Consider the following 13,663-nt stretch of genomic DNA (forward strand, 5'->3'; position numbering starts at 1 on the left):
GCTCTGGAAAAGGTACACAACAACGTGAGCGCTGACTCGAGCAGTCTCTAAGAATAGCCCAAAACCCACAGCTCCACACAGAGCCAAATAACACTATCGTTTCCATATCCCAGTGACAATCATTCACCTTATAAAGAGCCACATTAGGACCAATTAATTCCTTTCATTCCAACAGTTCATTGTCACCTTTGTTTGGTCTAAATGGGCTTTAAGTCTGTTGAATAATATGCATGCTGAGATTTTGCAAGCTGTGTAGTTGAAATACCACCAAGTCTCTAGTAATAACAACCTCATGAATGGCACGGGAGGACTTAGTTTGACTAGAATCAGCTGACCCCCTTTCAGCAACGCTGGTTGTCTGGTGAGACAAATCCCCCATAATGCAAAGCAGACATCCATGCACAATGTCCAAGTGCGGTCAGTCAAACCCACCACACTCGGGCCGGACTGGCCTAGTAACCTTCAAATAGCTGACACTCAGACTGAAGTGGTTCTGTTTTATTGTAGAATATGAAACCTGATTCATAACTGGGACCTATATGCTGTATTGGTATGTTCTCCTTATGAGGCCTTGTTTTAATTTTTTGATGTTTAATATCAGAGGTTGCAATACAATAGAACTAATGTTGAGCTTTTATGTAGCTAATAGCATTTTCTGTAATTTCACCTCCTGCAACAGTTTGTTGATCATGTAGGTTTCTTCCTAGGTTTTGGCCTTTCTAGGGAGTTTTTCCTAGCCACCGTGCTTCTACACCTGCATTGCTTGCTGTTTTGGGGTTTTAGGCTGGGTTTCTGTACAGCACTTTGAGATATCAGCTGATGTACGAAGGGCTTTATAAATACATTTGATTTTAGATGTTTTCCCTGGTTTTAATTACAGTTTGTATTGTACACTGACGAAGTCTCTCTCTGAAGTGTCTGATCATCGGAGGTGGCCCCTGTGGTCTGCGTACGGCCATTGAGCTGGCTCTGCTGGGGGCCAAGGTGGTGGTGATAGAGAAGAGGGACACCTTCTCCAGGAACAACGTGCTGCATCTGTGGCCCTACACCATCCATGACCTCAGGGGCCTCGGGGCCAAGAAGTTCTACGGTAAATTCTGTGCTGGAGCCATAGACCACATCAGTAAGTATTGTACTGCTAATATCATTCTTCATCTCATAGGAAATGATGTTAAGTAATGTTGTTCCTTGTTTTGGGTTTCTGCTGGGGAAAACTGACGGAAGTTGAATGTGGCTGAAAGATTTATCAGATGGTAACATTGTCACATGATCTCTTCCTCACTCACTCCACGTTCTACAGTTGGACTTCTTTTTAAATGTATATCTGGCTTGCTCTGCTAAGAAATCTGATGTGCGTGTGTGAGCGTTATCTCCCTGCAACTGCCGTGCCTTAAATAACAACATGCAAAGTGGAGGAGCCCATAAATGCAAATGCTGTGTGTTTCAAAACCACTGCTGAGACAAACTGGCCTTCTGGTGTCATTTATCGGAACATTTGGCAACTGGGTGAAATATCCCCCCCCCACGGAAATGTTTCTATAGAGATGTACATCTTGTTCCTATGAGGCCTATTCTATCCCCATGTATTATATGCTGCCTTTCCTGACCCTCTGCTTTAGTAACATAGTCCTAAATAATCGCTGATATGGACAGTGTTTCTCAGGTTAACTTGTGAAGTTAAAAACAATAGACTTACCAGCTGCTACCTAGCTACACCTCAGGATGTAGTATCAGTTCACTAACTTTATCTCGAAGCCTAGCAGGGCCACAGGTTATTAGACTAATTGTGTGTAGTTGGATAAGTGTTGTCAATTCTAAACTGTGATTCTCACCTTGAATGCTGATTGGCTAACAGCCGTGGTACATCAGACCGTATACCAAGGGTATGACCAAAAGTGTATTTTTCCTGCTCTAATTACATTGGTAACCAAATTTGAATAGCAATAAGGCACCTCAGGTTTGTGGTATATGGCCAATACACCACGGTTCAGCTGTGGTATGTTGGCTATATACCACACCCCCTCTGGCCTTGTTGCTTAAATTATACTTTGGATTTGTCTGAAGGTATTCGCCAGCTCCAGCTCATGCTACTGAAGGTCTCCCTCATTGTGGGGGTGGAGGTCCATGTCAACGTGGAGTTTGTCAAACTGTTGGAGCCACCGGAGAACCAGGAGAATGAAGGTGACTCTTTTGGCTCAGTCAGAAAATACAGCGTTTCCCACCCCTGGAAAGAAACTGGTCATGTTTTTCGTCTTTCTGTCGAACACATTTCAATCCAACACAGTGATATCAGGTCCAGCGTCCATCTGTGAAAGCATGGTTCAGCATTTTAAACCTCCGTGCCATGTTAACATAACCTTGGCAATCAGCACTAGACAGCTAGTGTTTACAACTGTTTGTTTCATGCTTAAATGTTTGTTAGAAATCTGCTTTTTACATTTCTGTTAATTGTTGTTCATATTGAGTTTGTATGGTTAATACTATTGCTGATTTTCATTAGTTGACTGCAGCAGGTCTTTCTCTCTCTCTGGATTTAGAAACACGTGCTCTCATAATTCCATTTATGAGTAGAGGCTGCCTCTAGGTCTGCAGTGAAGTGCATATGCTTTGTAGGTCAGTTTTGCCTAATTTTAGTTGATGCAAAATCAAATTGTCACATACACATGAGCGTCACATACCATGAGCGTGAGGTGACCTGAACTTGGGCCTACATGTACAGTTGAAATCCTAAGTTTTCATACACTGAGGTTGGAGTCATTAAACCTTTTTTTTTAAACCACTCCACACTTTTCTTGTTAACAAACTATAGTTTTGGCAAGTCGGTTAGGACACCTACTTTGTGCATGACAAGTAATTTTTCCAACAATTGTTTACAGACAGATTATTTCACTTAATCACAATTCCAGTGGTTCAGAAGTAAACATACACTAAATTAACTGTGCCTTTTTAAAATAAAGGTTTAGAAGCTGCTGATAAACTAATTGACATAATTTGAGTCAATTGGAGGTATACCTGTAGAAGTATTTCAAGGCATACCTTCAAACTCAGTGCCTCATTGCTTGACATCATGGGGACAATCAAATGAAATCAGCCAAGTCCTCAGAAAGTAAATTGTGGACCACCACAAGTCTGGTTCATCCTTGGGAGCAATTTCCAAACGCTTGAAGGTACCACATTTATCTGTACAAACAATAGTACACAAGTATAAACAGGAAGGAGACGCGTTCTGTCTCCTAGAGATGAACGTACCTTGGTGCAAAAAGTGCAAATCAATCCCAGAACAACAGCGAAGGACCTTGTCAAGATGCTGGAGGAAACCGGTACAAAAGTATCTATATCCACAGTAAAAACGAGTCCTATATCGACATAACCTGAAAGGCTGCTCAGCAAGGAAGAAGCCACTGCTCCAAAACCGCCATAAGAAGACAGACTACGGTTTGCAACAGCACATGGCGTCAATCGATTGTACTTTTTGGAGAAATGTCCTCTGGTCTGATGAAACAAAAATAGTTCTGTTTGGCCATAATGACCATCGTTATGTTTGGAGGAAAAATGGGAAGGCTTGCAAGCAGAAGAACACCATCCTAACCGTGAAGCACGGAGGTGGCAGCATCATGTTGTGGGGGTGCTTTGGTGCAGGAGGGACTGGTGCACTTCACAAAATAGATGGCATCATGAGGAAGGAAAATGAAGTGGATATATTGAATCAACATCAAGACATCAGTCAGGCAGTTAAAGCTTGGTTGCAATTGGGTCTTCCAAATTGACAATGACCCCAAGCATACTTCCAAAGTTGTGGCAAAATGGCTTAAGGACAGCAAAGTCAAGGTATAGGAGTGGCCATCACAAAGCCCTGACCTCCATCCTTTAGAAAATGTGTGTGCAGAACTGGAAAAGCGTGTGCGAGCTAGGAGGCCTACAAACCTGACTCCGTTACACCAGCTCTGTCAGGAGGAATGGGACAAAATTCACCTAACTTATTGTGGGAAGCTTGTGGAAGGCTACCCAAGTCGACTTGGGTTCAACAATGCAAAGACTCTCAATTAGTATTTGGTAGCATTGTATGTAAACTTCCTACCCACTGGGAATGTGATGAAGGAAATAAAAGCTGAAATAAATAATTCTCTCTACTATTATTCGGAAATTTCACATTCTTAAAGTGGTTATCCTAACTGACCGAAGACGGGGAATTTTTACTAGGATTAAATGTCAGGAATTGTGAAACTGAGTTTAAATATATTTGGCTAAAGCGTATGTAAACTTCCAACTTCAACTGTACATATATCAGTAATGTAAGATATGTAAACATTTTATTAAGAGTGCATTGTATAAAGTGACTAGTGATCCATTTATTCAAGTGGCCAGTGATTGGCTCTCAATGTAGGCAGCAGCCTCTGTTAGTGATTGCTGTTTAGCAGTCTGATGGCATTGAGATGGAAGCTGTTTTTAGTCGCTCGGTCCCAGCGTTGATGCACCTGTACTGACCTCGCCTTCTGGATGGGTATGTTTGTGAACAGGCAGTGGCTCAGGTGATTGATGTCCTTGATGATCTTTTTGCTAAATGTGTCATGGAGGGCAGGTAGTTTGCCCCCAGTGATGTGTTGTGCGAACAGCCCCACCCTCTGCAGTTGAGGGCGGTGCAGTTGCCATACCAGGCTGCGATACAGCCCGACGGGATGCTCTCGATTTGTGCATCTGTAAAAGTTTGTCAGGGTTTTGTGTGACAAGCCAAATTTCTTCAGCCTCCTCAGGTTGAAGAAGTGCTGTTGCGTCTTCACCACTGTCTGTGTGGGTGGACCATTACAGTTTGTCTGTGACGTGTACACTGAGGAACTTAAAACGTTCCACCTTCTCCACTGCTTTCCCTTCGATGTGGATGGGTGGGGGGGGGTGGTCCTTCTGCTGTTTCCTGAAGTTCAAGATCATCTCCTTTTTGATTTGTTGACGTACCAGTCAAAGGTTTGGACACCTATTCATTCCAGGGTTTTTCTTTATTTTTTATATTTTCTACATTGTAGATTAATAGTGACGACATCAACTATGAAATGACACACATGGAATCATGTAACCAAAAAAGTGTTAAACAAATCCAAAATATATTTGAGATTCTTCAAAGTAGCCACCTTTTGCCTTGACAGCTTTGTACACTCTTGGTATTCTCTCAACCAGCTTCACGAGGTAGTCAACTTGAATGCATTTCAATTAACAGGTGTGCCTTGTTAATTTGTTTGTCTCAAACGCATTAAGGAAAGAATCAGTTGTTTTGACAAGGTAGTGGTGGGATTCAGAAGATGGAACAGCTCATATAAACAAAGAGAAATGACAGTCCATTTTTACTTTAAAACATGGTCAGTCAATCTGAAAAATGTCAAGGACTTTGAAAGTTTCTTCAATTACAGTCGCAAAGACCAAGAGCTATGAAGAGACTGGCTCTCATGAGGTTCACCGCAGGAAAGGATGACCTGTACGTTCATTAGTTAGCTGCTCCTCAGATTGCAGGCCAAATAAATGCTTCAGAGCTCAAGTAACAGACACCTCTCAACATCAACTTTTCAGAGGAGACTGTGTGAATCAGACCATCGTGGTTGAATTGCTGCAAAGAAACCACTACTAAAAGACACCAATAACAAGAAGAGACTTGCTTGGGCCAAGAAACACGAGCAATATACATTAGACTAGTGGAAATCTGTCCTTACATCTGAGTCCAAATTTGACATTTTTGGTTCCAACCTCTGTCTTTGTGAAGCGCAGAGTAGGTGAACAATTGATCTCTGCATGTGTGGTTCTCACCATGAAACATGGAGGTGGTGGTGTGGGGGTGCTTTGCTGGTAACACTTGGTGAATTATTTAGTATTCAAGGCACACTTAACCAGCATGACTGCCACAGCATTCTGCATCAATTTGCCAGTCCCACTAAGCACAAACCAGATGGGCTATCATTTGTTTTTCAACAGGACAATGACTGAACACACCTCCAGGCTGTGTAATGGCAGCCAACAAGTGCTCAGCATATGTGTGAACTCCTTCAAGATTGTTAAAGCATTCCAGGTGAAGCTGGTTGAGAGAGTGCCCAGTGTGTGCAAAGATGGTCAAGGCAAAGGGGGGTTACTTTGAAGAATCTCAAAATATATATTTAGATTTAACACTTTTGGTTACTACATGATTTTGAAGTTATGTCTTAACTATTATTCTACAATGTAAAAAAAACAACAACAACCCTTGAATGAGTCTGTTTCAACTCATGACGAGTACTGTATATTTCTGAAGCTGTTTTCCATAGTCCCTCAGCTGCACTAACTTCCCCACTTGATTTTAAACATTGCATTTGAACAAACCCCCTCTTTTACCCCAGTTCGTTTTTATTCTGTAGCATGTGGTTGTCACTCGACTGATAAAGACGAGCTTAAATTTAGGGTTGTAATGTGTCCTGCAGCAGTGACGATGTTCTTAAGTGGGTACCTTAGGAGAATGTGCCGTGGGCACGGTGTATTTCTGTGAGACTATGTGGCAGAAGTGTTGAACTGATATGGAGAGAGTCTCTGTTTCTCTCTGTGTCATTGCCACTTACCACGCTGCGTTGTGAAAGATTACACACCCTCAGCAAGACTTCAGCTATTTATAGTTGGAGACAACGTAGCTATGTATTTAACCGTGCCTTCACATTAATCAAAAAGCACAATAAATAACAAATGCAACCTTAACAGTAATAGAAAATGTTGACTATATATTGCTGTATTGTTATGGCTTGCCACTGCCAACTGTATGTTGTCCTTTTCCCAGGGCCTGGATGGAGAGCAGAGATCAGACCACAAAACCACCCCCTCGTTGACTTTGACTTTGACGTGGTGATTGGTGCAGATGGACGCAGAAACACGCTAGACGGTGAGAAGAACACATGATGGAGACGTTATTTGCTCTACACACAATGTTTGACTGAACATTTTAAAGTTGTCTGTAAGACTCTGGGGCATAGCTGAAGTTGCACACCTGAACAATGTATAAGCCTGGTCTTGGAAACATGTTCAACTAAAGGGGCAAAAACAACAGAATTTTTCCCTTAGCTTGCCAGTCATAAACACTTTATGGTCATAAAATGCTTTCAATTTCAGTCATGCCTTAAGGGGTAAAGTACAATAGAACTGCACACAAGGTGTTCCAGGATGTGAGAGAACATGCCTGAGGGAATAAGTTGTACTGGGCTATTAACCTACATTTTTGTAAAATAAAAAGTGGTAATAAACAACTGATTGAGCGACATTTAATTTGTATTTTTTTCGAGCCCAACGCTCTGTTTCTCTAGAGAAATCCAATCATTCACAAGAGAAATCAAGAAGGATGTGGGATGCTGGGCTGAAGGGAGTTGTAATTTTCATTGAGCAAATATTCAATGTAGTTTAACACTAACTTGGTAATTAACTACAGTGACTATAATCCATTGCACCTGTTTTTTCGAAATCAGCCAGAGATGAATACACTTATGTCTGCGACATTAGGTTAGCTACACGCAGACCATGAGAGAGGAATGAACACAACGATGAGAGAGAGGGGGATTGAGACAGTTCGTGAAGTATGCCTAATCTACTTTGAGGAACTAGTAAAACTTTTTTGTCAGACAGCTCCGCAGCATACTTTGGCAGGCTAGCCTAGCTAAATTGGATGACTGAAGACTGCACAAAGGTAACATTGGGTGGCTGCTACTGCCTGAGCAGAGATGTGAAGATATAGATAGATCTATCCTATCCTATCTATATCTTCACATCTCTGCTCAGGCAGTAGCAGCCTGAGCAGTATATATATATATATACTGCTCAAAAAAATAAAGCGAACACTAAAATAACACCCTAGATCTGAATGAATGAAATATTCTTATTAAATACTTTTTTCTTTACATAGTTGAATGTGCTGACAACAAAATCACACAAAAATGATAAATGGAAATCAAATGTATCAACCCATGGAGGTCTGGATTTGGAGTCACACTCAAAATTGAAGTGGAAAACCACACTACAGGCTGATCCAACTTTGTTATAATGTCCTTAAAACAAGTCAAAATGAGGCTCAGTAGTGTGTGTGTGGCCTCCACGTGCCTGTATGACCTCCCTACAACGCCTGGGCATGCTTCTGTTGTGGTCTCCTGAGGGATCTCCTCCCAGACCTGGACTAAAGCATCCGCCAACTTCTGGACAGTCTGTGGTGCAACGTGGCGTTGGTGGATGGAGCGAGACATGATGTGCTCAATTGGATTCAGGTCTTGGGAACGGGCAGGCCAGTCCATAGCATCAATGACACACTCCAGCCACATGAGGTCTAGCATTGTCTTGCATTAGGAGGAACCCAGGGCCAACCGCACCAGCATATGGTCTCACAAGGGGTCTGAGGAATTCATCTCGGTACCTAATGGCAGTCAGGCTACCTCTGGCGAACACATGGAGTGCGGCCCCCCAAAGAAATGCCACCCCACACCATGACTGACCCACCGCCAAACCGGTCATGCTGGAGGATGTTGCAGGCAGCAGAACGTTGTCCCACGGTGTCTCCAGACTCTGTCACGTCTGTCACATGTGCTCAGTGTGAACCTGCTTTCATCTGTGACGAGTTCTCTGGCAAATGCCAAACGTCCTGCGCAGTGTTGGGCTGTAAGCACAACCCCCACCTGTGGACGTCGGGCCCTCATACCACCCTCATGGAGTCTGTTTCTGACCGTTTGAGCAGACACATGCACATTTGTGGCCTGCTGGAGGTCATTTTGCAGGGCTCTGGCAGTGCTCCTCCTTGCACAAAGGCAGAGGGAGTGGTCCTGCTGCTGAGTTGTTGCCCTCCTACGGCCTCATCCACGTCTCCTGATGTACTGGCCTGTCTCCTGGTAGCCCCTCTATGCTCTGGACACTATGCTGACAGACACAGCAAACCTTCTTGCCACAGCTCGCATTGATGTCCCATCCTGGATGAGCTGCACTACCTGAGCCACCTGTGTGGGTCTCATGCTACCACTAGAGTGAAAGCACCGCCAGCATTCAAAAGTGACCAAAACATCAGCCAGGAAGCATAGGAACTGAGAAGTGGTCTGTGGCCACCACCTGCAGAACCACTCCTTTATTGGGGGTGTCTTGCTAATTGCCTATAATTTCCACCTGTTGTCTATTCCATTTGCACAGCAACATGTGAAATGTATTGTCAATCAGTGTTGCTTCCTCAGTGGACAGTTTGATTTCACAGAAGTGTGATTGACTTGGAGTTACATTGTGTTGTTTAAGTGTTCCCTTTATTTTTTTGAGCAGTGTATATATATTGTACTACTTAAATAGGAAGTTACTATGATGTCTATAGTATGTGGATATGACAGACAATGGAACATTTTCATTGTTTTGGCAATTGAATGTTCACTATTTTTGGCTTTGGAATTTCTATTAAAAAGCTATACAATCATGTTACATAAAAATAAAAAAATGAAATCAAGCCATGATAATTTTAGAGTACTTGTCTTCATCTGCAGTTAACCTGCACTATCTCGAGTTATCTTTGACCTGTGTCAGAGCACACTACCCAGAAGTCTCCCGGAGAAGATGAACAGCTGGTATACAGATGGAATCTGGTCATGTGACTGGTGAAAGTCTATTACACTACTTGGATCAATCTTGAGTGTAGTCTGTATCTAAAAAAGATAATGCATCGGTTTGTTGTCAACCAGACAGGAGTATTGCTCAGACAAAGTTTGAAGGTAGTATTTTAAAATGTCCCTAATGCTTTTTGATCTATGTCATTACCTTAACCTTTATCAGCCTGTATTTCCTTAACACTATGTAATAGCAAATTATTGCTCCGATTTATCGTAATTTGACTGTTTAATCTGGTATAAAATGATTAACTTCCTTGATGTTGACTGTCAGCAGAACGAATAACAATGCTTTGCCGCATACTGTAGGTTTCAGGAGGAAAGAGTTCCGGGGCAAGCTGGCCATAGCCATCACAGCCAACTTCGTTAACAGGAATACCACAGCCGAGGCCAAGGTGGAGGAGATCAGCGGCGTGGCCTTCATCTTCAACCAGAAGTTCTTCCTGGAGCTCAAAGAGGAAACCGGTGGGTCATCTCACAAACCTGACCCCACACACCTTCTGTACCCCTCTCCTGGGCATTGACCTCCTAGCCAAGCCTTGGACCTGTTTGTGCGGTCTTTCCAACTCTTATGGTCATTGATGTGCGATCAGGCTGATTTACCTGGAATGGTGATACCCTAGGTGTCATCACATCAGTCCATTGGGAACCGCAATAAAATGTTTTAATCCATGAAACCAGTGTGTCTCCTACAAAGGGAGTGTTTTGCTGAAGTACCAGCAGATGAAATGTTTCCCATGCTAACACACCATGGAGGATCTAGGTGCTGCTGATTCTAGCAGCCTGCTTGGCTTTGTGAGGTTCAACAGTGTGTGACGACAGGCTGCAATCTCCTCCCCTCAAACCCCCTCTTAATGAAAAGGTTGTGTACCATCACTCACGTTGGTCATGATACAACACCGCATTTGGAACATGATCCTCCCACTGACCGTGTCACACAATTTGGTTGTATGGCCAACATGACTGACAGTTGTTTATGAAGCTTTGTGTTGTCTTGTGATTGCAGGGATTGATCTGGAGAACATTGTGTACTACAGAGACAACACACACTACTTTGTGATGACTGCGAAGAAGCAGAGTCTGCTGGACAAGGGAGTCATCATTCATGTGAGTGTTTTTGTTTTGCTACTTTGTGCTCAATATGCCACTCGCCCACAGCACAGATATTTACAGCTGTGCCATTGTGCCCCATCTGCCAGAGGGTGCCAAATCACAGCCGTGGCATTAAACTGGGAATAAAAACACAAGACTAGATGTATTTGAGCGGGTATAATGTGTTGCTGGTTGAGAAGGATGTGCTGGGGGGGAGGGGTCTTAACTAGACGTGTGTGTGTGTGTGTGTGGACGCACGCGTTTAACTAGACGTGTGTGTGTGTGTGTGTGTGTGTGTGTGTGTGTGTGTGTGGACGCACGCGTTTAACTAGACGTGTGTGTGTGTGTGGACGCACGCGTTTAACTAGACGTGTGTGTGTGTGGACGCACGCGTTTAACTAGACGTGTGTGTGTGTGTGGGACGCACGCGTTTAACTAGACGTGTGTGTGTGTGTGGACGCACGCGTTTAACTAGACGTGTGTGTGTGTGTGGACGCACGCGTTTAACTAGACGTGTGTGTGTGTGGACGCACGCGTTTAACTAGACGTGTGTGTGTGTGGTGTGTGTGTGGACGCACGCGTTTAACTAGACGTGTGTGTGTGTGTGGACGCACGCGTTTAACTAGACGTGTGTGTGTGTGTGGACGCACGCGTTTAACTAGACGTGTGTGTGTGTGTGTGGACGCACGCGTTTAACTAGACGTGTGTGTGTGTGTGTGGGCGTGTTTAACTAGACGTGTGTGTGTGTGTGGACGCACGCGTTTAACTAGACGTGTGTGTGTGTGGACGCACGCGTTTAACTAGACGTGTGTGTGTGTGTGTGGACGCACGCGTTTAACTAGACGTGTGTGTGTGTGTGTGGACGCACGCGTTTAACTAGACGTGTGTGTGTGTGTGTGGACGCACGCGTTTAACTAGACGTGTGTGTGTGTGTGTGGACGCACGCGTTTAACTAGACGTGTGTGTGTGTGTGGACGCACGCGTTTAACTAGACGTGTGTGTGTGTGTGTGTGTGTGTGTGTGGCCGCACGCGTTTAACTAGACGTGTGTGTGTGTGTGTGTGTGGACGCACGCGTTTAACTAGACGTGTGTGTGTGTGTGTGTGTGGACGCACGCGTTTAACTAGACGTGTGTGTGTGTGTGTGTGACGCACGCGTTTAACTAGACGTGTGTGTGTGTGTGTGGACGCACGCGTTTAACTAGACGTGTGTGTGTGTGTGTGTGGACGCACGCGTTTAACTAGACGTGTGTGTGTGTGTGTGTGGACGCACGCGTTTAACTAGACGTGTGTGTGTGTGTGTGGACGCACGCGTTTAACTAGACGTGTGTGTGTGGACGCACGCGTTTAACTAGACGTGTGTGTGTGTGTGGACGCACGCGTTTAACTAGACGTGTGTGTGTGACGTGTGTGTGTGTGTGGACGCACGCGTTTAACTAGACGTGTGTGTGTGTGTGTGTGTGGGACGCACGCGTTTAACTAGACGTGTGTGTGTGTGACGTGTGTGGTGGACGCACGCGTTTAACTAGACGTGTGTGTGTGTGTGGACGCACGCGTTTAACTAGACGTGTGTGTGTGTGGACGCACGCGTTTAACTAGACGTGTGTGTGTGTGTGTGTGTGGACGCACGCGTTTAACTAGACGTGTGTGTGTGTGTGGACGCACGCGTTTAACTAGACGTGTGTGTGTGTGTGTGTGTGTGTGGTGTGGACGCACGCGTTTAACTAGACGTGTGTGTGTGTGTGCGTTTAACTAGTGTGTGTGTGTGTGTGGGCCGCACGCGTTTAACTAGACGTGTGTGTGTGTGTGTGTGGACGCACGCGTTTAACTAGACGTGTGTGTGTGGACGCACGCGTTTAACTAGACGTGTGTGTGTGGACGCACGCGTTTAACTAGACGTGTGTGTGTGTGTGGACGCACGCGTTTAACTAGACGTGTGTGTGTGTGTGTGTGTGGACGCACGCGTTTAACTAGACGTGTGTGTGTGTGTGTGTGTGGGTGTGCACGCGTTTAACTAGACGTGTGTGTGTGTGTGTGTGGGACGCACGCGTTTAACTAGACGTGTGTGTGTGTGTGACGCACGCGTTTAACTAGACGTGTGTGTGTGTGTGTGACGTGTGTGTGTGGTGTGGACGCACGCGTTTAACTAGACGTGTGTGTGTGTGTGTGTGTGGACGCACGCGTTTAACTAGACGTGTGTGTGTGTGTGGACGCACGCGTTTAACTAGACGTGTGTGTGTGTGTGTGTGTGTGGACGCACGCGTTTAACTAGACGTGTGTGTGTGTGTGTGTGTGTGACGCACGCGTTTAACTAGACGTGTGTGTGTGTGTGTGTGGTGTGGACGCACGCGTTTAACTAGACGTGTGTGTGTGTGTGTGTGGGACGCACGCGTTTAACTAGACGTGTGTGTGTGTGTGTGTGTGTGGACGCACGCGTTTAACTAGACGTGTGTGTGTGTGTGTGTGTGTGGACGCACGCGTTTAACTAGACGTGTGTGTGTGTGTGTGTGTGGACGCACGCGTTTAACTAGACGTGTGTGTGTGTGTGTGTGTGTGTGGACGCTCGCGTTTAACTAGACGTGTGTGTGTGTGTGTGTGTGTGGACGCACGCGTTTAACTAGACGTGTGTGTGTGTGTGTGTGGACGCACGCGTTTAACTAGACGTGTGTGTGTGTGTGTGTGGTTTAACTAGACGCACGCGTTTAACTAGACGTGTGTGTGTGTGTGTGTGTGGACGCACGCGTTTAACTAGACGTGTGTGTGTGTGGTGGTGTGGGACGCACGCGTTTAACTAGACGTGTGTGTGTGTGTGGGACGCACGCGTTTAACTAGACGTGTGTGTGTGTGTGTGGACGCACGCGTTTAACTAGACGTGTGTGTGTGTGTGTGGACGCTCGCGTTTAACTAGACGTGTGTGTGTGTGTGGACGCACGCGTTTAACTAGACGTGTGTGTGTGTG

At 44.9% G+C, this 13,663-nt stretch overlaps 1 protein-coding gene across 1 annotated transcript in view; it reads left to right on the forward strand.

The window, feature by feature from the left end:
• mical2b (microtubule associated monooxygenase, calponin and LIM domain containing 2b) overlaps positions 1–13,663 on the forward strand; it is a 114,945-nt gene that overhangs the window by 15,795 nt on the left and 85,487 nt on the right. Inside the window, 5 exon segments of the mRNA XM_064929457.1 lie at positions 916–1,123; positions 2,065–2,181; positions 6,782–6,883; positions 9,924–10,079; positions 10,621–10,721. Coding sequence (XP_064785529.1) covers positions 916–1,123; positions 2,065–2,181; positions 6,782–6,883; positions 9,924–10,079; positions 10,621–10,721 — 684 coding nt within the window.

The sequence above is a fragment of the Oncorhynchus masou genome, chromosome 22 (genome assembly GCF_036934945.1).
Source record: "Oncorhynchus masou masou isolate Uvic2021 chromosome 22, UVic_Omas_1.1, whole genome shotgun sequence".
Classification (NCBI taxonomy): Eukaryota; Metazoa; Chordata; class Actinopteri; order Salmoniformes; family Salmonidae; genus Oncorhynchus; species Oncorhynchus masou.